The sequence below is a fragment of the Chaetura pelagica genome, unplaced genomic scaffold (assembly GCF_000747805.2).
Source record: "Chaetura pelagica isolate M959 unplaced genomic scaffold, ChaPel_1.0 scaffold90, whole genome shotgun sequence".
In the NCBI taxonomy this organism is placed as follows: Eukaryota; Metazoa; Chordata; class Aves; order Apodiformes; family Apodidae; genus Chaetura; species Chaetura pelagica.
The window spans coordinates 12366589-12388752 of record NW_009953496.1 but is presented as its reverse complement, the minus strand read 5'-3'; the positions used below and the strand labels follow the sequence as shown (position 1 = coordinate 12388752).

General features: G+C 39.3%; 1 protein-coding gene across 1 annotated transcript in view; it reads right to left on the bottom strand.

Moving 5' to 3' along the window:
- MYT1L (myelin transcription factor 1-like) overlaps positions 1-22164 on the bottom strand; it is a 135079-nt gene that overhangs the window by 15349 nt on the left and 97566 nt on the right. Inside the window, exons 15-17 of the mRNA XM_009999169.1 lie at positions 16525-16587; positions 11675-11758; positions 10150-10371 (exon numbers count right to left, since the gene is read on the bottom strand). Of these exons, the coding sequence (XP_009997471.1) occupies positions 10150-10371; positions 11675-11758; positions 16525-16587 (369 nt within the window). The remainder of the gene's footprint in view (positions 1-10149; positions 10372-11674; positions 11759-16524; positions 16588-22164) is intronic.

Sequence of the window (22164 nt, the reverse complement as noted above, 5' to 3'; positions counted from 1 at the left end):
AGGAGAGGAGGAGGATGGGAAGATGTTGAAAAATAATTTTAAAAGACACATCACAGAATCACAGAATTGCTGGAGTTGGAAGGCACCTCTAGAGATCATCTAGTCCAACTCTCCCACTGAAGTAGGATAACCTAGAGCACTTTACACAGGACTGTATCCAGGCAGGTTTTTAGTATCTCCAGAGATGGAGACTCCACAGCCTCCCTGGGCAGACTATTCCAGTGCTTCCTCACCCTCACTGTAAAGAAGTTTTTCCTCTACTTTATGGATCAACACAAAATTCCTAAATCAAAAAATCCCTCATACTACAGGATCCACCTCAGGGGTACTACTTTAATATTTTTCTCCTTTATGTATGTCATTATTACATCTAATTGCCCTGTTTATCTCTGCATCTTCTTGGACACATCAGCACATTTGCATGTCAGTCATCTTTTAATAACGTCACCATGATGTTGTCAGTTGTAGTTTCTGTTAAATCCAGTGAGTTTGGTTAATTCTTCTATACTCTTAACATTGTATGAGTTTTTCCTGCTGGATTGCAACATAGAGCTTGTAGGAAAAGAATAAGAGGGAAACAGCAAAATGAATCAATGGAATGGAGAGGACAGGCAAATTAAAAACAAAAAACCCCAACATCCTAAACAACTTTAAAAAACTTACTAAGGAGAAACTAAAATAGTGAAAATTAAGAATGAATTTATGTCGACTCAAATGTGGCACCCTGTCAACTTACTGTATTAAAAAATAAAACAAAGAAGAATTGACTTGACAAGAGGCCTGGCCAGAAATAGATGCAATAATATTATTTAATGAGTTACATATTAAAAGTTTCTTACAAATCTGGAATCTGACAGTTTCATAAATAGATAAATGGAAGAACAAGAAGAATTTCCTCTCCACAAAGTCTTCACCATTTTCAAGATTATCTTAAACATAGCACAAGAACACCTTTCAAAAGTGCTTTTAACCTTTGGTTCTGTACAGATATAACTCCTGGACAGAAATTCCTCAAAAACTTTTTTTTTGTTTTTTGAAAGTTCAGAGCATCCTGAAAATTCATCTGGCAGCTCGGATTCTTTGTGTTTTAAAGGATGCTCAGGATTATTTGTCTGTTGTGTTTATACAATGTATTTTATAATGACATATCTCATTTTTGCACTGCAGTTCACAGCACTGTACCACAGTATTAATATGAGCCTTCTGATATCTTTGATTTGCATAAGTCCATAGTTCTGATATAACTTTTTCAGTTGTTCAATAAAGCTTTTAAGTTTTTCTCTCTACATTTATTTGCAAGCATTAGATTATTTTATTTTTTTTAATTCAGGTTTTATTTCAAACAAGCTTTCTATCCTACTGAAAAGCCCACACCTGTTAGGAACTGATTCCCTCCATCTAAATTCTGGAGACTTTCATTTTCCCATGAACTGAAAGGAGCAGCTGGCAGTTAGTAACACAGACAGTGTAATGTAAGTGTAATGTAAGTCCTGCGGTCTTATCTATAGGCCTCATACAACACTACATCAACACAAATGCTATTTCAGGTCCAAGACTGCAGGACTGATTTTGTTCAAATAGAAGAGGTTGCAAGCCTGCATGCAAAACATCAAAATAATCTGAGGCCTTTTCATACCCTTTGTCACCATATAGCTCTTTTCTGAAAGTTTTTAAATGCTGAGACTGAAAAATGCTGATGCTAAGAGAGGATATGACTTCAGGTAAACAAAGACTGAAAGCTCTGAAATAATTTAGGAGCAAATTGCAGCCACTAGCACGTTTGGAGATGCAAAACATCCAGATTATAGAGCTACTGCCACTTTGACACCCTGCATGTGAACACCTACCCCAGCTAAACCCTGGGGTTAGATGCTGTTCTAGGACACAGGCTCAAGCTGCAGCCCTGAGCACCACAAGTTTTGTCTGTAGGTGGCACTTGCAAAACTTCCCTTCAGCAGCAGAGGTTGATAACTCAGGTTTTTTAGACGGTATCTATTTCTGGAAGAGCATATAAAAATGATCTGCACAAGAAAATCTACATCTCCATCCTTCTTACCTCACATGTGTCATCTCCTGAATGCTTTGAGAGTTTGGGAGCTCAGAAGTTCTCTAGGGATTTGTGTGAATGTTGTTATCTACCTGCTTCTAGCCAGCAGCTGCTGAGGGCAGCTTCTGTCTTGAGTTTGCCTGTTCCCAGGCTCAACAATGCAGCTGTGCAGCTCAGAGCTGTGAGCAACCTAGAATTTTTGGAGGAAACAGCACTGTCAGTGCTTCTTCACTTCAGGACATGCGTGTGAGGCTATGGCTGACCGGAGCGCACTCTTGTTATCTTCCTGCAGGCCTTCTGACAGCCTTACCATTAACTAGGCCTATAAAATTGTTTACAGATCTTGGAGTCCTGCTGTCCTCAGCCAGGATACAGCTAACACTAAAGAAAAATCCCCCTCTCCACATTTTCATTTCTATTTAGCATTAGCTTGTTAATAGGTTTGCTGGTTTGGTTCTGGTATGGTTTCAGTAGCAGGGGAGGGGCCCCAGAAATGGCTCCTGCAAGAAGATACTAAAAGCTCCCCCAGCTTTAGTAGCAAAGGCTGGGGCATTAGAAAGACAATAGATTCACCTCCACGATTAACATATGAAGAACTGACATAAGACCTGAGCAGAGAGCAAGCGGGGGAGAAAGTTGTGCTGGAGAGGTGAAAGGCAGTGCCTGGGTGAAGGTCCCGGGGTTGGTGAGGAAGAAGGGGGAAGAAAATGCCCAAGCAGAAGTTCCTCTGCAGCCCACGGTGAGATGGCAGCTGTCCTCCTGCATTCACGGAGGAACATTCCCTGAAGGCACCAGGAAGGGTGAATGTGGACTTGCAGCCTGTGGACCAGGCTCTGCAGCCATGGAGGACCCCATCCCGGGGCAGGTAACTGTTCCCAAAGCAGCCCGTGACTCTGTGGGAAGCCCGCGCTGGAGCAGCTCCTGACATTGTGGCAAGGGCTCATGAAGGAGAGGCTTGTGGAGGACTCTTCCCTGGGAGGGACCCCGTGGGGAAGCAGGGGAGGACTGTAAGGAATCCTTCTTCCTGAGTGGGAAGGAGCCACAGGGAACAAGACTGTGAACTAACTCTAAACCCCATTCCCTGTCCCCTTCTGCCACTGGGGAGGAGGGAGGTAGAGAAATCGGGAGCAAAGTAATTTGGGCCTGGGAAGAAGGGAGGGTGGGGTAACTGCTCTTTGTTTTTAATGTGTCCTGTGTGCATTTGATTAATATTAAATTAAATTATTATTATTTTCCCCAAAGTTGAGTCTTGCCTGGGACTGTAAATGGTGAGTGAACCCTCCCTGTCCTTGTCACGATGAGCCTCTCTATTTGGCCTTTGTCCTCCCCATCCCAGTGTGTGTGTGTGGGGGGGATGTTGAGTGAGCAGCAAGATGGCTGGTTCTTCGTTGTTAGGCCCAAACCACGACAACAGGGAACATACTTAGAATTTTATCATCTCTTGTATGTTACAGCTCTAGTAGCATGTGTTTTTCTACTTGTTTTGGTTGGGATGGAGTTAATTTTCTTCACAGTAGCTAGTATGGTGCTATGTTTTGGATTTATGACCAAAACACAGGATGTTCTCTTTATGGCTGAGCAGTACTTACAGACACAAGGCCTTCCTTGCTGCTCACACTGCCCACCAGTGAGGAGGCTGGGGACAGGCAAGGAGTAAGGAGGGGACACTGCTGTGATGGCTGATCCCACCTGACCAACAGGATATCCCAGACCGTGTGACATTTGCCTCAGCAATAAAAGCAGGGGGGAAAACGCAGAAGGGAGGACAAAGTTAACAGAGAAAACAGGTGGTTTTCTTCCCAAGAAATGGCTCCTCATGATGTAGCCCGTCTCTCTTGGAAATGGCTGAACTGATGATGGGAAGAAGTGTATCAATTCCTTATTTTGCCTTGCTTGTGTGGACAGATATTGCATTACTTAGTAAACTGCCTTTGTCTCAACCCACGAGTTTTCTCTCTTTCACCCCTCAGATTCTCTCCCCCATCCTACTGGGAGGGAGGGAGTAAGCAGCTGTGGGGGACTGAGCTCCCTACTGAGGTTGAACCATAACATTTTTCCAGAGTAAAGGGAATTTAAAAGCTCAATTACTGTATTTGAAATGGGTGAACACTGATTTAAATAGCAGTGGGCAGGAGATGGGAACATGAACACTGTTTTAGATCTGAAAAGGCATTTCTGAATGTAATTTCCACTTAAGTCAGCACAAGCACGTTTCTCCTTCTGTGACAAGGAGGTGGGTTGCTAAATCCAAGTATGTTCTGAGAAATTCCCCAACTGGTCGTTGAATTAGAAATTATGCCATGCAGAAGAATCTTCTTAAATCACATATGAGGATATAAGGGCCTGTTCAAGAACCAAACTGGAAAGCTACAGTATAATAACCAATTTACATTTCATTATAACCTATTCCATTCACCTATCTACTGATTCCATGCTTACAAACCTTCCAATTAATTTTCATATTGCTGATAGGTCACCTAATTTCACACTGGCCTCTCCTGCTAGCACAAGCTCTTTTTTGAAGTACAGCACTCTTAATCCTCTGCTTCAAGTCCCCTCTGATAACCCTCTGTTGCCTTTCTTTCCAATGCAAAACTCTTTGACAAAATAAAACTATTCACACAAATTTATGGAGACAGGCACGGCTAATGTTAAATAAACAGAAAACAAAAATAAACAAAAAAAAGGCCTTTGGGGCCTTTGTTCATAGGGTAGGATTAAACGCTTTCTGAATTTTGTGACATTTTCAATTGACTACTTATTTCTACTTCAGAAGCATATATGTACAAATATGCATAAATTTAAATTCCAGGCATTGTAATCCCAGTTGCAGCAGGCTTTTAAGTAAGTCTTGATTTACCAGTTCTTGTGGATCATCTCAAGGGTCCACTGGTATCAGTGGCATTGTACCATTCATACAAGGTGCAACAACATCTCTAAGAAATCTTTGCCTCAAAAACCTCAAAAAGTGTGTGTGTATGTATCTTTAATTAATTCAAGACTTGGCATTTTCACAAGCCAGTCTGCCATTCCTGTTTCTAGAGTACTACAGCTGCTTGGGTAACGGCACATTAACAGCTGTCTATGAGCAGCAGAATATAAAATCTCAAATAACACATTAAGTACACTACACATGCAATTAATATCTATGCTTAGCCAAACACTACTTGCTCCAAATTCAAGACTGGCACATCCCTATGAAGAATAACTCAAACAGAAGAGGTAGGAAGCCTGCATGGATAAGTAAAGGTCTTCTGAAAAAAAAAAATTAAATGGAGGAAAGAAATTTATAGAATGTGGAAAACCGGACTGGCTACTTGGGAGGAATACAGGAATGTAGTCAGAGAATGCAGCGATGCAACAAGGAAAGCTAAGGCCCGCCTGGAATTAAATCTGGCAAGGGGTATCAAGGACAACAAGAAGGATTTATTCCAGTTCATAAGCAAAAAAAAAGGAAGACTAGGGAAAATGTAGACCTCCTGAGGAATGAGGCAGGTGCCCTAGTGGTAGAAGACACAGAGAAGGTGGAGTAACTCAATGCCTTCTTTGCTTCAGTCTTCAGCACTAAAGCTGTCTCTCACGAATCCCAGAACCTGGAGATAAGAGATAAGGTTTGGAGAGAGGAAGACTTTCTTCTGGTAGAGGAGGACCAGGTTAGAGGCCACTTAGCCAATTTGGACCTCCATAAATCCATGGATCCTGATGATATGCATCCACAAGTTCTGAGACAGCTGGCAGATATTACTGCTAGGCCACCCTCCATCATTTTTGGAAGGTCATGGGGAACAAGACAGGTGCCTGAGGACTGGAGGAGGGCTAAAGTCACTCTAGTCTTCAAAAAAGGGCAAGAAGGAGGACCCAGAGAACTACAGGCTGGTCAGTCTCACCTCTATGACCAGTAAGGTGTTGAAAAAAGTCATTCTGGATGTCATCACAAAGCAAGTGAAATCAAAGAATGTCACTGGGATAAGTCAGCATGGATTCACCAATGGTAAAGTATGCTTGACTAATCTGATTGCATTCTGTGACATTGTAATAGGCTGGCTAGACAAGGGGATAGCAGTGGATGTCATCTACCTTGACTTCAGCAAGGCTTTTGACACTGTTTCCCATAATATCCTCATTAGAAAACTCAGTAAGTGTAGGCTACATAAGTGGACAGTGAGGTGGATTGAGAGCTGGCTGTGTGACAGAACTCAGAGGGTTGTGAACAACAGAGCAGAGTCAAGTTGAAGGCCTGTAACCAGTGGTGTCCCCAGGGGTCAATACTCAGTCCAGTCTTGTTCAACATACTCATCAATGACCTGGACAATGGGGCAGAGTGTATCCTCAGCAAAGTCGCTGATGATACAAAAGTGGGAGGGGTGGCTGACACACCAGAGGGCTGTGCTGCCATCCAGTGTGACCTCGATCAGCTTAAGAGCTGGGCAGAGAAGAACCTATGGAGGTTGAACAAGGGCAACAGTAGGGTCCTGCATCTGGGGAGGAAGTACCCTATGCAGCAATATAGGTTAGGGGTGGACCTGCTGGAAAGCAGCTCTGAGGAGAAGGATCTGGGAGTCCTGGTAGATGGTAAATTATCCATGAGCCAGCAATGTGCCCTTGTTGCCAAAAAGATAAATGGAATCCTGGGATGCATAAGGAAGAGCATGGCCAGTAAGTCGAGAGAGGTCATTCTCTCCCTCTGCTCTGGTGAAGCCACATCTGGAATACTGCATCCAGTTCTGGGCTCCCCTGTTCAAGAGAGACAGGGAACTACTACAGAGTCCAGCGGAGGACAACAAAGATGACTGGGGGATTGGAGCATCTTTCTTTTGAGGAAAGGCTGAGAGAGCTGGGTCTCTTTAGCTTGGAGAAGAGAAGGCTGAGGGGAGACCTTATTAATGCCTATAAGTATCAAAAGGGTGGGTGCAGGGAGGATGGAGCCAGACTCTTTTCAGTTGTTCCCAGTGACAGGACGAGGGGCAACAGGCACAAGCTGGAACACAGGAAGTTCCATTTAAATATGAGAAGGAACTTGCGTACAGTGAGGGTGACAAAGCACTGGAACAGGCTACCCAGGAAGGTTGTGGAGTTCCCTTCTCTGGAGATATTCAAGACTTGCCTGGATGAAGTCCTGAGTAATGTGCTCTAGGGGATTCTGCTTTAGCAGGGGAGTTGGACTAGATGATCTCTAGCAGTCCCTTCCAACTCTGACAATTCTGTGAATCTGTGAAGTATGCTGATAGAAAAATACTTGTACTAGTGAAGAAAAGCGACCTATTAGGAGAGAAGCAAGCTGTACTGCCCAAATTAAAGACTTTGAACTTCTACTTCCCTAGAAACTTTTACTGAGTCAATTAGTGGTCGTGGTCCTGCTTTCCCCTTATGCATACTGGACACAGCTATGCCTGCAAAAAGCTGTACATAAGCCTGGTTTCAGTGTGCAATTGTCACATCATTGCTTCTCTTCAGATGTCATAGGTGTATAGCAAAATGTTGTCTGAGGTAGAAGACGAGGCTACAGCCTATTAAAACAGATACACTAAAAGTGAGGGGATATTCCATCCTTAAGTAAGAAAATACATGGTCTGTAATTTAGGTGGGTCTGAACTCCACATTAGGACACCTAGGTCTAAATGTCTGCACAGGAACTATGTGCCAAAGCTGTCATGGAGCTCTGGGGCCCATTCATTTAACGTCTGGCACCCTTCCAGATTTCCTTTGAAGCATATTTGGCTCTAAGCTGTCACAATCAAAGAGTGGGAGTGTTGTTTTTGCCAGCCCAGCATGGCCCTCTTGCATGCCCTGCCAACGCTTCCAGTGGCATAAAGTGTCTACTTGTAGGCAGGGAAATCCCACTGCCTGATGAGGTACAACCGATCAAAGGCAGGTGTCTGCTTTATAGGTGAAGTGAACAATCCCCCAGAATCCATTTACTCCATTCACTGGAAGAGACGCAAAAGCACCATGTTCACCTCTAAGTAGATAACTAAAGTAGGTGAATTGTTCCAAAGCTCAGTCCTAAGTGCAGAGTTTGATTCAGTTGTCTATACGCAGGCATGAAACGCCATTTGTGAAGACCTATCATTAAGACCGGTAAATATGACACTGGACCTACCACAGATGTCTGCCTTTCTGAGCAACAGCTGGAGTCCACATAATTATCCTAAGACATCTAAAATGGGTTCAGATGCTTTTCTTTGTGTAAGCAAATGAACCTAGCCCTTTAAATAGTAACTGAAGAATTCTACAGGAATAAGTAATATTTTTTAAATTGTATGGCTTTTTATTAATATTGCTGTATCTTATGGAAGATTAAGAAATTGTTAAACTTGCTCACAACAACTTACAGTATCAGCTTTTTATCAAGATTATTAAGTAAGATCAATCTACTTCCATCAGTTATTTCAATCAACCTTTCGTCTTCTGGTGCACTCCTCTATCAATGGACCTTTTTACACAAGAACAGGTCTCACTTTCTACCTAAGATAACAGTACTCAAAAAAGCATATGGCTGCTATGAGGCTAAATGTTATATTTATGTTTACCATTGAAAAAAACCCAACCAAATATCAAAATGTTATTCTATTTTTTCATTAAAACATTCCTGTAAAAAAATTAATCTCTACATACCATTTGCCCCTTAATTTTGAAGAGCAGTTAAATTAGTACATTCCTTTTAGAAGTTAGTTATCTTGTTGCAAGAATTTTCTCTTTAAAAATATAAATCTACATAAATGCTCCTTGAAAGCCATCTCTCAACTAAACATAACATAATTTCAAAATTTTAATGACAGATCTGTTTTAATTAAATAAATGTTACACCATTATGAAGAAAGCTAAACTGAAATATGGACATGAATATAGACGTTTTACTGAAAGTAGGAAACTTGGACATGTGCACAAATGGTTGGGGCTTTGCATCTGCTGCTCCCTAAATCCTATGGGAGCTGTAGGCTGTGTATGATTGACCACTCAGGTAGCACCTCATATCTTGGACCAGAATCCCTTCATGGTAGGTACCAAACAAACACTGAGTGGATAACCAGCTCTGAACCTGAACAATGAATAGGAACTTTGTGCACAAAGTCAGGAGAAGCTGCAGTAAGAGTAGGGCTTTTGAGTTAACATATGAAGGGTTGTTGAAGAAAGAATAAAAGGAAATAGTTACAGGCAAAAGAAGGAATAAGTACACTTTTCACCTCTGTATCTAGAACAGACTACACAGCAAGATCAGTTGGTTTAGTTAACTAAAAGGTACAGAAGTTCAAGTGAGGTCTGCCTGCAGAAGGGTGACAAATTAGGCACATTGGCTTGACATATTTGAAGTAATAGAGTTTTATGTAAGTGATTACATAATAAGAAATTTGCTCTAGCATTAGAGTCTTGTTCAGGCTGAGATTCCCACTCAAAGCTCCAAGAACACCCTTGCTTCCTCATAAGCTAATATCTAAAATGGCAGTAAGATTTATCCCTAACAGACCGGCTACTTTCTCATCCTTCATCTCCTAAAAGCAATGAAAAATGTCGTTACTGAAGTTCTCTTATTTTTGCTAAGTTTATAAAAAAATGTGGCTTTGTATTTCTCTTGTAAATACTTGTATTCCTTGGTTTTAACTAATCTGCTGTCTTCTGCATTTGTTGCTTTCCACTAACATTTTCATTACCAAATCAGTGAAAGTACTTTGTTTTTATGGAACTGGTTCCTAAAATAATTTAGTTCCATGATTTGAAGTTCAGGAATCAACAATGTGTTTGATATCTCTGAAAATTAGGGGTACTCATATGTGTATTACGGAGTCTATCATAAGGTAATTTTTTCAAAGTCACTCAATAAAGCTGTAGCAGATTTACAGCTATTGTCCTGCATGCTATTTTCCCCTAAATTTTTCTGTGTATTATAGATTCAGATCCTGGTCTCTACCTGCAAAGACTTGCGTCAAAACATTTGTGTCTTAATTTCCAGTTATCTACAAACATATGTAGGAAGATTATCTTTGAAAGTAATAATACAATTCAAAAGGAACAGAGAAATGCCATGACAAAAGCTGTATTTCAAATCTTGCAAGTCTAATTTAAATAATATTAATAAGTGAAAAATAGAAGCGATAGTTACTCACCTACGATGAGTAAGAAAACTACCACTGACATGTCCTGAGCCATCACATCCTGGTGTTGGACATGACATTCCTTCCGTCTTCACTGACTTCCAGGAGAACTGTGACCCATTTAGGTACCCATCCTTTTGCCTTTTGGCAGCTAGAGGACACCCTGATGCACTGCGATGGGATGCATATTTTCCAGTTATATGACCCTGACCATCACAACCAGGAACTGGACATCTGGATAGCAGATAGATGAGATAAACTTTATTGTCTTGCCATCATATACCTGGTAGCCTCTACAACAAAGTCAAAATAAACCCGACATGAAAAGAGAAGAACAATCATGCATTGTGGCCTTAAAAATAGTCAAGATACCCTGTAGTGGGTAAAATTACAAGCGTAAGAAAAAAAATAAGTTATTTGATAAACTGTAAGGAGGCTAACCAGTACACAAAGTCACAGCTGTTGATACTGTGCAATTGCAACAAAAGGACTGAGATATATATTTGAATTGCAGGTGTTCATTACAGTAAATATCACATTGAAATTGAAATGCTGGCTATGGAGCTCCACTCAGCAGGGAAATTGCCCATGAAAACTGTATAAGCATAAAATCCTACTTAGTATAATCCCTGGCACATTTTATTGATGTGTATAGAATCTAAGGAAGGCTTGTCAGAAGTCATGAAAATGTTAGGCATAAACAGTTAGGTGTAAAGTGATCATAGCACCTCATCAGAAACCCTGAGGATTTAACCACTCTGAATAGGAAAGATTATAGCAAACTATGTGCTACAGCCTAGAGAGATTAGCTCCGTATTCATCTGATGTTTTTCCTTACTTGGAAACTACTTGGGAATTTACCCATACCTTTGCCCTGTGTAATTCTAAAAAACAAATAACCAGGGTTAGAAGGAACAGGTTAGAATCTTCAAAATGACATGTTTAAAGAAAATAATGTCTTTTTTCAGTATGCTGCTACATAAGACATGTCAAAACAAGGATGGTTACTTCACTGTTTGTCCTACGCTAAATGCTTCACTGAGGATCCAGTCTTGAAAGCTCTAAGCAACCCTTAAACCCACTGAGTTCAGTGGCCACTGGTTTCACAGCATCTTGCAAGAAGAAATCAAGACCTATAGGTAGGAATTAGTTGCTTTTTGCAAACTGTAAATACAGTCAGATTTGTTGCAGCAATCTCATATAAATACTCAATTCTTTGTTCCCATAACTACTTTATTTAGCATGTATTGTTTGTATTATGAAAACATGTTTAAAGGTTTTTTAGGAGGTAAAGATCTACATAAATTTTTTATTTAATGTGAAAAATATATTTTTAGCTGTTTCTAAATTATAGAAGATTGTGTCCTTGGCTAGAATAAATCAGCACAGACCCTTAATTTACAGTTCACTCATAGAAAGCAATGTGGCTATCTGCTCTTGGATAACTATCACATAATATTTAAGCCTTAATAAAAAGCTGAAGATATGTATGACCTTATAAAACACATGAAGGTCCTTTGGCAATATTTGTTCTCACCTAATTGGCTCTTGGTCTTCTTTGTCTTCCTTGCTTTGTGCTATCCTGATTCCACTTTTCTTTGCTCGCGGACAGCCTGAAAGACTGAGTGAAAGAAAACATTTTAAAATCCAGTTTATTATTCTTGGCTACAGTTTTCAAAGGAAAAATCTATCTGAATTTTATCTGAAAAACTGGCAGAAGAGGTAATCCTGTCCTGTTTCCAAACTGAGAGCTCAGGCTGTTGAAAGGAGGAGAAGTGCAGTGTGCAGCCACCAGGGGGAATCCGCGCCTGCCAGCGGGCGCTGCAGGACAGGGCTGCGGGCGCTGCGCTGGCCACACGCACAGGCAGTCCCCGGGGAGCAGGGAAAGCAGCTCTTCAACTCTGCCTAATCATCACTCTAGCCGACTCAGAAGCAGCAGCAGCGACAGCTTTAAAAGGAATAGAAGACAGTGTTTCAGGGATGAGAGAAATTGCGTCCTCTGTATGTCTGGGAGGGACAGAAGAATAGGCTCAAAAACCAGGAGTTTTTGGATCTCTTGGTAGGACTAAAGATTTCTCCAGGGAGCACATTAGAAACACTGTCAAACTTATTCTTGAACATCCTGTAAGAGTCCTATAGAAAAGCTGAATAAAAACACAGCAGAGTTCAGAGGTGTACAACGCCTTCCTGAGAAGAGAGTTTCAGTGCTCAGAGCTCACCCAGACAAAAAAATTTGGTAGAGACAAAGTTACGCTAGCCTAAGCAAGGTTACATTTAAATAGACACTGTGAATAAGTTTTTAACTACACAAGATGGAAAAAGATACATCTATTCCAAGATTTTGTAAGCTCATCTTTTTCGTCGCATATGAAGACTTCACTATAGAAAATATATAGTAGACTTGACAATTATTTTAATAGATATTTAGAGATTTTTTTTTTAAGTAGTTGCTATCTGAGGACACAAACAGTTCTGTCCAAAAACCTTGCTTTGTCCTCTATTTAGATGTTATTTCCATCTTAACACATCAACATTAAAAAATAAATTCATTAGTAGAACCCCACCTTCAAAAGCACCGAGATGAGAAACAAAGTTGTGTCACTAAAGAAAAATTGCCACAGGGAAAGAAAAAAAACCCAAAAGATTAAATGTTTGATTCAGCATAATAATAAAAAGTACTTTGGTGTTGTATAGTAGGTCCTGTCTTCTGGAAAAAGAGACAGAAACAATGGTAGCAAAATTTTCAGTTATCTTGTCTTGTCAAAACCAGTGAGGACTGAGAAGAACAAGCATAGAAAATGGTGATGCAATCACAAAGAGAATTCTGTGCTGGTAAATGAAAAATAGACAAAAATAGAGTTAACATACGGTGAAGTCATAAATAAGTCAATTAAAGAAAGGAAAGAATGTTAGTATAAGATATTGGACATAGTGTATTATGCAGCAACTTTCACTGAGATAGCATGGTTACATCTATAGTAATAAACAGAAGGGACCTAGGACCTTGACCCCAGACCAGCAAGCTCACATCCATACAGCTAATCTTGCTGCCACTTTACAGCAGGACAGCCACATCCATACTGCTTATAGAGAATGATCTGGACCCACGCGGAGCCCCAAATCATACCTGAGAATTGCCTGGGAGATTTTCAGTAGCCCATGCTCAGGACCATGCCAGAGGCCATACAAACAATTTAACAGTGTAGGTACCTGCACTCTAATGCTCGGACCTATGCTCTCGCCTCTTCTCATTTTCTACTTAAAATGCAGCTGATCATTTTCCTTTTTAACGCAAGGTGCAGTTTATTCAAACTTGCATAGTGCATATCAAAGTATCATAGTTCCCTGTGTACAAACTAAGCCTCAGAAAGCCTTTGCCAATTAAAAAATAGTTTATTTTGAAAATAAAAATATCATAATCTGTAAGCAGACAGAACCAGGGGGAACAGAATCTGAGGGATTTAGAGGAAGAGGAAGCACGTTCTAGGGCAATGGGGAAGTTTGGGAATAGTTCAGTTCATTGTCTCCTGGACTGCAGAAAGTGAAGGGGAGAGGACAAGGACTTACAAGCATCCATAGCTTATCTGTGAGACTAGTCATACCTACTGTGTAAGAATAACCAGTTTTTGCATCTGAAAATGAAATAGTTAATAAAAATGCCTCAGAAAGTAATACTTTTTTTTAGTATGTGTACAGATGGATGTGCTCGTAGATATGACATTTTCATAGCAAAATCTGAATGAAGAATTTCTGCCTTGACTAATGATTTAATGCTTTCTACATATTAAACCAATTTAATTATCACCTACTTATTGGTATTTTGGTGCATCATCTTTTTGCAATAGATCTTTCTATTCTGCCAGTATGATTTATTAGAAAATTCTAAGACCTTTCAAGTCCTCTAAACAGACATTTCCAACAGACAGCTTCTGAGGTTATGATTAATTCATTTTTCCTCTGACAGCAGATTCACCAAGAAAACATATGTCAGGGAGGAGCCTTTGCTTTTTTCTTTTTTTTAATCCTATAATAACCAAAAGCTATTAAAAAGTAAACATATTATTTCATTTTTATATCAGTTTCATTCCTTATAAATAAAGATATAAATGAAAATAAAAGATAGCAAGGGAAATCCAACACTGGTATATGCTGCAGCAACTTCTTTCATACACTGAATGGGTGTGTGGAACTGCAGAGAGTTATGGCAGAGTTAAATCTGCCTTCCTGTGTGCTTGCTGTTGAGCAGCCATTTTAAATACCTAGACATCTTGGCAGCCATTTAGGAGAGAAGTTTGTAATTCTTTTCCTTCTGAAACTGAAAGGCTTGTAAGGGATGGTATTTGATACAAACAAAAATACTAACTCAGCTGCCAGCAGAGGTAAATGCTAATTTGCAGTGTGGGAACTAGAAAGCTTCACTGTGAACGTGCTGTGGGGTCTTTCACACTTAACAGCTCCAGATTTATGCTACTGGTCTGCTGCTCTTTTAAAGAACATGTATTTTGCCAGCCTCACCAGCTCAGAGAACAGCCTTGACACATGCCATGACCTGAACAGTGCGGGGCTGGCTCCATGTAAATGTGACAAGTCTTCTGGGGACATCATTGGTTTTAAGGAAAGAAGACTACTGCAGCAGCGTCAGTGCCCCTATGCCTGCAGACAGACAAAGATCTGGGGCTGCCAGGAGCTTTTTGGAAGAGAAAAGAAGGAGTTATATGGTCAATATAGACAAAGTGACATTTCAAAAGACTGAATGTGTTAAATTCCAGCAGACTGGATTAATTCCAGATCACTTAGTTTTGCAGAATTAGTTTTTATATCTTTATATGTCCTGAGTATGCTGCAGAATCAAATTAAAACTTTGTCCAGCATCCATCTACAGAAATGCAAGAACGTAAGAATTTACAAATGAAACTAGGTTAACACCCTCCAGTTTGTGGTCTGGTCCTACAGTGGCCAGGAGACGGTGTTCAGGGAAAGGGTTTAAAAAAGAGGAGTCGACACACAGCAATTCTCCCCTGCTTTTAGGTTTCTTGTTTGTGACATTTTACCTTGTTTACATAAACAGCTTCCTGAAATAGCAAAGTTGGGGCATAGCTACACCAAGCATAGTGCTAGTAGAGCTGTGAGCTGTTAAGTCCACATATAGTTAAATGTACTCCTTCATTTGATCATAATCCCTTTGCTTATGTGATTTAATCTCCTACATCATGCTTTTAAAATGCTTTAAAAATGTTTACAACTTCTTTATAATGTTATTTGTACTTTTGATGTTTAACTGTGCATTACTAGAATTGTTATTGTAATCTTTCATTTTTACAGCATGTAAAAGTATGGCACAAGCCAAATGTCTATGTTATATGTTTTGACTTTAAACTGCTTGTTACTTTTACTGGGAATACATTTAAACTGGAAATTTGTGTATTGAGTAGTTCTAGCCAATTGTAAAACTACAGGCATTAGTGAAGCAAGAAAATAACCAGACTTGGAGTGAAGAGCCTAACAAAATAGAGGTGGGCTATACTATTACTCTTTGATCAAACAGTGGATAACTATTTACAAAGTATGGTGCTTCTCCTCTCTACTGATTTATAGTTCTCAAATAGCCACAGGGGAATTGCTAACTGCACAGCATTTGTAGCGTTATCTCTGCAGTGCTACTAATTCACTTGGGCGTTACCAGTAATACCCTGGTTTGTAAAATGAAGCTTTCTTTGGCCCTTGGTAAGGATCATAGTTATGGTTTAGGCAGTCAAAGTAACAGCTTTATCTTTCCATTCTTCTGACATAATTATGTACAATGTGTTGTGTTTTAAAAACAAATCAAGCTTTATTCTGAAATGTACTGGCAAGACTGATGAATATTAGGTAACAGAGATACTTTTTAAGTATGAGTAAAGCTGGTGAGGGTTTGGCTGGGATGGGAGGCAAAGAACTGGGTCCAATTTAGCATTTCAAGAAATATGGAGGGAGTCCAGAAGAGATGTGCAAGAACAATCAAGAAACAGAATTTGTGTGGGAAAAAAAATGCCAGAAAAGGTAAGATTGTGAGACGAAGAGTTAAGTCATTCAGAATATAAAACAGAAGAAAATTATGAATGTTGAATTCCCTCCCCAGGCTAACAGAGAAGGTATAAAAACTGGATTAATTTTCTGCAAATATTTTGCTAGGTATCAGCAAAAGTCTTTCTGCCTATTTGCATAGTGAGTCCTGCTGAAGCTGAGAACTTTTTTTCATTGGTGACAAATAGAATGAGATAGATCAGTTTATGTCTATGTACAGCACTGGTTCCTACTTCAGTATTGAGAGAGAGAAGAGAGATTTGTTGAGGTCCCTGTAGTGCTTCAGTTGTTTGATTTAAGGAATAAAACCTTCTTGTTACATACCTTCGATGTGAAGCGTAATTTCCAGTAATATGCCCAGAGCCATCACACCCAGGGGTGGGACACCTAGAATAATAATGGAAAAGACATGGAGCAGTGTTACTGACAGGAAAGATGTAACTTCTCATTAAAAAACATTCATTGTCTCAGTCCTTGTTTCCACATGTGCCAGCCTGGTGGACCTCTAGCCATTGCTAAACCTGAGCTTAATTCCACACCAGGGACAAACATACTTTTTTTCATTCATAAAATATTTTTCTTTGCTAGTCCTCACCTGCCCACTCAAATGCTTTTTGGGTGTCTCTAGCATCAGCAACTTAGTGGAGATTTCCATCAGCAGCCTGACGGCCCTGCACTACCAGGAATGAGTAGGGTTGACAGCAAATTGAAAGTTCCCATGGTGTGTTCTTAGGTAATACCTAACACTACAGCGAGCGGTTTTGCTTTCCATCAGGGCTACTGCATTAATCCTCCTGCACAGTGTCATGAGGTTGCACCATGGAGAGACCCCTCCACCTCTCCATTAAGCCAAGAAAGCACCTAAGGAAAAGGAAATGTATAGATGAAATAGTAATGTTGACCTCTTGCAGAGAAATGGTCACCCACCCAAACTGTCCAAAACACCAAGCTACAGCACCAGAGAAGCAATCAGTAGACTTCTAATAGCTGAACAACATTAGAGTCATCAAAGCAAATGGGTGTTTTTTCTACATTACAAAGATGATTGCTATCACTACAGAATAAGCTAAATTATAATGCTACATAAAATCATTAGCTGGTATTTGAACTGCTACACTAAATCACAAAAAAGACAAAGGAAGAATTAATTTAGATTCACTTTAATGAACAAATCCTAAATGAATTCCAAAAATTCACTTGTCTTGAGCCTGAATTTTAAATTCTAGCCATGCTTTAAAACCTCATTTGAAGAAAGCATTCAATTTCAAAATAGCACATGCACAAAATCAGATGTTGCTTTCTGAAACATCAGATTTTGATAACATAGAATTCTTTCACTATTTGAATCCAGAGTTCATGCAGACTTTGGATTGCACCCTTCAGTTGCATGTGTGCTTTCCTCAAAGGTGGTAAACTTTTGTTTCACAAAGGTTTCTGCAGAGACATGAAAAGTTCTTAAAATCAGATATTAAGCAACTCAGAATTCAGTGTAATGGGGCTGTCACGTTCCATTAAGCTGAATTTTCGCTCTTTAAAGCTAGTAAGCATAACCTACTTCTGAGGAGCTCAGCAGGGCCAGACTTCAGACATGATTAATGCAACCTTGAAAGAGATAAATTAGACTGGAATTTGTTAAACGGAGTTTTCATGTAGTCTTCATCTGGACCAGTTCAGTTACTCTATAGAAAGCATTAAAATATGGTAGCACTTCCAGGATGCATGCTGGTAAAACCTCTGGGGTTCACTAATCACTGACGTTTCTCTTCTGTATAATAAACAGCCTGTGTGCTTTGAATAAGAAGTCTAAACAACTTTCTTAAAGGCTAGATATCTTCAGTGATCTGTAATGCTGGTTTTCTACTTCCATCAAGACCAGCTGCATCACTGAAGCCTGACTGAAGTCTCTAAAGATCAAAAGATATGGGAATAAGAATTAATTAAGGAATTGACTAAGCTTTTGCTCTAAATGTCCAAATGGCATTTAAACGAATAAAGGAGAACAAGGAGCCATGAGACCTCAGTCTGTCTAAGGTACTACAAGGATTCCTTCTTTATGAACCTGTGCTAGTTGAAGCAATCAGGTTCCTCTGAAAACTTTTCAATTCTTTTGAGAATAAGCTATTATCAAAATTGAACAATGACTTTTTTTATCTTTTCCAAGACTTTTGCTACAGGCCGGCATGATTAACAGTGTCTTAACAAACAGGATTTATAAGATGCACTAGTATTTCCAATTAAAATTAGACCATTACATCTCAACCATTTGGAGAGTCTTACATAATTTAAAGCTATCTTATTTTTGTGTCATTAAAAAAATCTTAAGCAACTGAAACTAAAGAAGAAATCATCCTGCCGTAAATTGAACTGATAATCTTTACAAAAGGCTCTGTACAGTTCACATCAGTTTAAAATCATACTTTTGATTAAACTAGAAGAGATGTTTTTCTGTAGGCACGGATTTTAGAAATACCTTTCAGATTTTTATTTTGGCACTATAGTATTTGTTTTCAAATCTCATCTTGACCTACATGTAACAGATGAAATTAATTTAGTGCCATTGATAAGAACATTTTAAAACTCTGGAACATTTCTATTTACTGTTGTTTCCTTTCTATGGGAATTGCTTACAACCATTGTGAAATACAGGATACAGATATACAGCAGTCTGTTTCAGCTATAAAGTTATCAGAATATTTATTTGCTATCCTAGGGAAATTAGGTAATGAGATAATTAAAAGTCTTTGTACTAATGGAATTGTGAGCCTGTATTTTCAGGATGCCTGATTGTACACAGAACTTGCATTTACCCTACTACTTTACTACAAATATATTTGACTTATCATGCAACAGAAAAATGTATGTACATGTGCTTGTAAGAGGCAAGTGATGTGAAAGCCTTTGAAAATTATTATGAGTAAGTAGAAAAGGAGATATCATTTCCTCACTTACTTAAAGTGAACATAATTTGGCAGGATCAGACTCCACATTACAGCTTACTACAGCAAAGGAAATATTTCAGTACTGTAAAGAGTGAGGTGACAAAAGGAACTTGCTGTGTAGAGTGAAGTTCAGAACACATATTAATAGGACATTATCACAAATTCAGGGCATCCAGTAAAAGAGAGAGCTTGTCAGTAAAGGGGAATCCAGTTAGCACCACCTTGATGTCACATTCATTTCACAGAACTTCCCAGAGAAGCTGTTTTTGGGAACATAAGCATAAGCAGAAAGCAGAACAAGCGGCAGAACAGCAACAGCTGTTGCAGCTGGATGCAGTATTTGGCTTAGATTCCATAGCACAAATGAAAAAAAAAAGGGGAGAGCTAAACTGAGATAAATACCCTTAAGCTCTCCTACCCATTCTTCACTGGGGAAAGGACTGAAGGTGTGCAGCAATTAAAAAAGACTTTCAGCAGCTTGAAGGAACTTAGGAAGGTTCCTAGGACTGGGGAGGAAATGAACTCAATGCCTAAATGGGCTCTGGGAGGGGTTTTCCAAATACAAATGGTTAAAAATCCTGCTGCAAGCTCAGCTCTGAAAAAACCCCACAACAAACAAACAGCTCACATCACCACAGCAGACTAGAAATAAGACACGTTTAAGACTATATTCCTAGGCTTTTCTCTAGTTCTACCAGAGCTAGATAAGCTTACCTATTTAGATTCATAGCTTAACTAGCACAAGACCAATAGGATGTTACACAAAGGTACAAAGGCAGAACTGAGGTAGTTGTGTCCTCATTATTGTGTATAACTTTGGTTGACATGATTTTAAAATTAATTTTAAAACATAAATTCTATCTAAAACACACCAATAAAACAAAGCTACAGTAATCTGCAATGCAATTTTAAAACCTTACTTTTTTCTTCTTTTTTCCTTTTAGAGATTTTATCACAAAATTACAGTGGCTTTTTGGAACTAGAAGGATTGCAGCTCCCTAGGGAAAAGGTAGTACTCACGGAAGCTGTGCTGAGGCTTGAGCTCAGGCTCAAGCTCAGGCTTCCGCTTTCTCAGAAACCTTCAGTTGAGATTCAGCAACACAGAGAAACCTGTTTCCATCTCAGTCAAATCTTGTCTTTAAGGTTTGACCAGTTCATACATTTCTATTCAAACTGAAACCTTGGCTCTAGAATTACTCCGGCCCAAATTCAGCACACCACCCAAACACAAGTTGGGTCATTGTAACACATGGCTGCATTTTTCACTAAGGAGGATGATAACGTTTAACTTCATTATCAGAGACAGTTTTGGCAACTTAAACCAAATAACCTTGTCTCTGCATCTTGCCCCTTAATCACCCTAGGCTCCTTCTTTGCACTGCACCAGTCCCTCTCTCTGCACACTTCCAGGCTCAGTGCCCTTAGCACTACAGCCTGATTTTCATGAAGGAAAGGGCATGTTATTAAGTTACACTGTAGTTTTCACATGAATTGGCAGGTCTGTAAGTTATTCCTGTACTTCTTTTTAGCTGTCACTCTTTGGGGATTAATAATAGCACTCAGTGGAGAATCTAGAAATACAGAAATTACGACTAACTAAAAAAAAGAGCATTGACAATTCTGATTGTGGCAAACTGCTCCAACATTTTAATTTTGTGCTGAGGAATTCTGCTCTCATGGAACTGAATTAAGCCATTAATTTCTCTCAGAGTGGTCATGCCAGGAGCCATCAGATAGTATTCCCTTCTAGGATCCACTGAGCTATGCTGGTATTCAATTGCAATGGGTTGCTACAAAATACCTTTCATCACCTGTTATTGGTAATCTGGTGTATAAACTCTAAAGAATGTTGTCCTTTTTTTTGTTAGCACGTACTATGTTGTGGATCCAATCTTCCTTTATGCAAGGAAATGAACACACATATAAATAACACAGTCTATCAGACAGAATATTTATCCTATAAATTACTTATTTAACATTTAAAGCAGATGCTGCTAGCAACCCAAAAGAAAAATCATATTGAATTCCATGTAAATCAGTAAATCAGTAAGTTGTGCCAAAATTCAGAATGGTTCTTCAGAAAAGAAAAGAGTTTATTTCCCATAGTTTCCCATAGTTTTATGTGGTCAACCTCTACAGTAGAGGTGTGTGTTTCTGATGAAGATTCAGAAAGGCTAGAGAAATATAATTGTTTCCTGTGGGATTTTTTTCATAGCAGAATGTAGAATTTTTTAGTGTCTGGTGGTTTCTGTGTATTTGAGATTCTGTTTTATTTGGCTGAATCACCAGGAACAGAATTCATCGGTTCGGAGGCTGGAAGACAGACACAATAATACTTTGCATTTCTATGTTTCATCTGATGATCTGAAAGCACTTAACAAACATTAATGAATAAAATCTCACAATACTGCTTTGAAAAAGGGAAGAATTTGACAGATGAAAAGTGGGGCATAGAGAGGCTAAATGACTTTACATAGGAAGAGGAAAATGGCTAGAAGTAAACATTCACTGCCCTGTTTGCAGCTATAAAGCCATATGTCTTCTGAAACTACACATAGATTAATAAACAAAATATTGTGGTTTTGTTTGGTTTTGTTTTTTCTAGTCATGTGGTCCAGAAACAAAAGATTATAAAAGTAAACCTGTACAATTAATATGTTTGCAGTTCCCTGAACTGCATATCTGAGCGAGGAGAAGAAAACAGGGAGTAGGTAAGAAAGGGAAGGGATAAGAAGAAGCTTTGTAAAACTAAGAAATGGAGTTTTTTAAAAGGTACAGGAAGTATAATGAATGGTAGTATCTCTATGAATTTAAGTGCTTGTCAAAAAAAAGAGGTTTGCAGCTCTTGACAAACAAGTCCTCTTTTTAAGTACTTAAGTGGCCTAAAGAGAGAACAAGTTTTTTTCCCTCCAGTGTCTTCCACTGCCACTCAGTTGCAGACAGCACTCCAGAGCAAGAAGGGAGATCAAAAACAGAGCTGTGTGGTCCTCAGTGGAGATTTTTTGGCCATGAAAGTGTCAGTAAC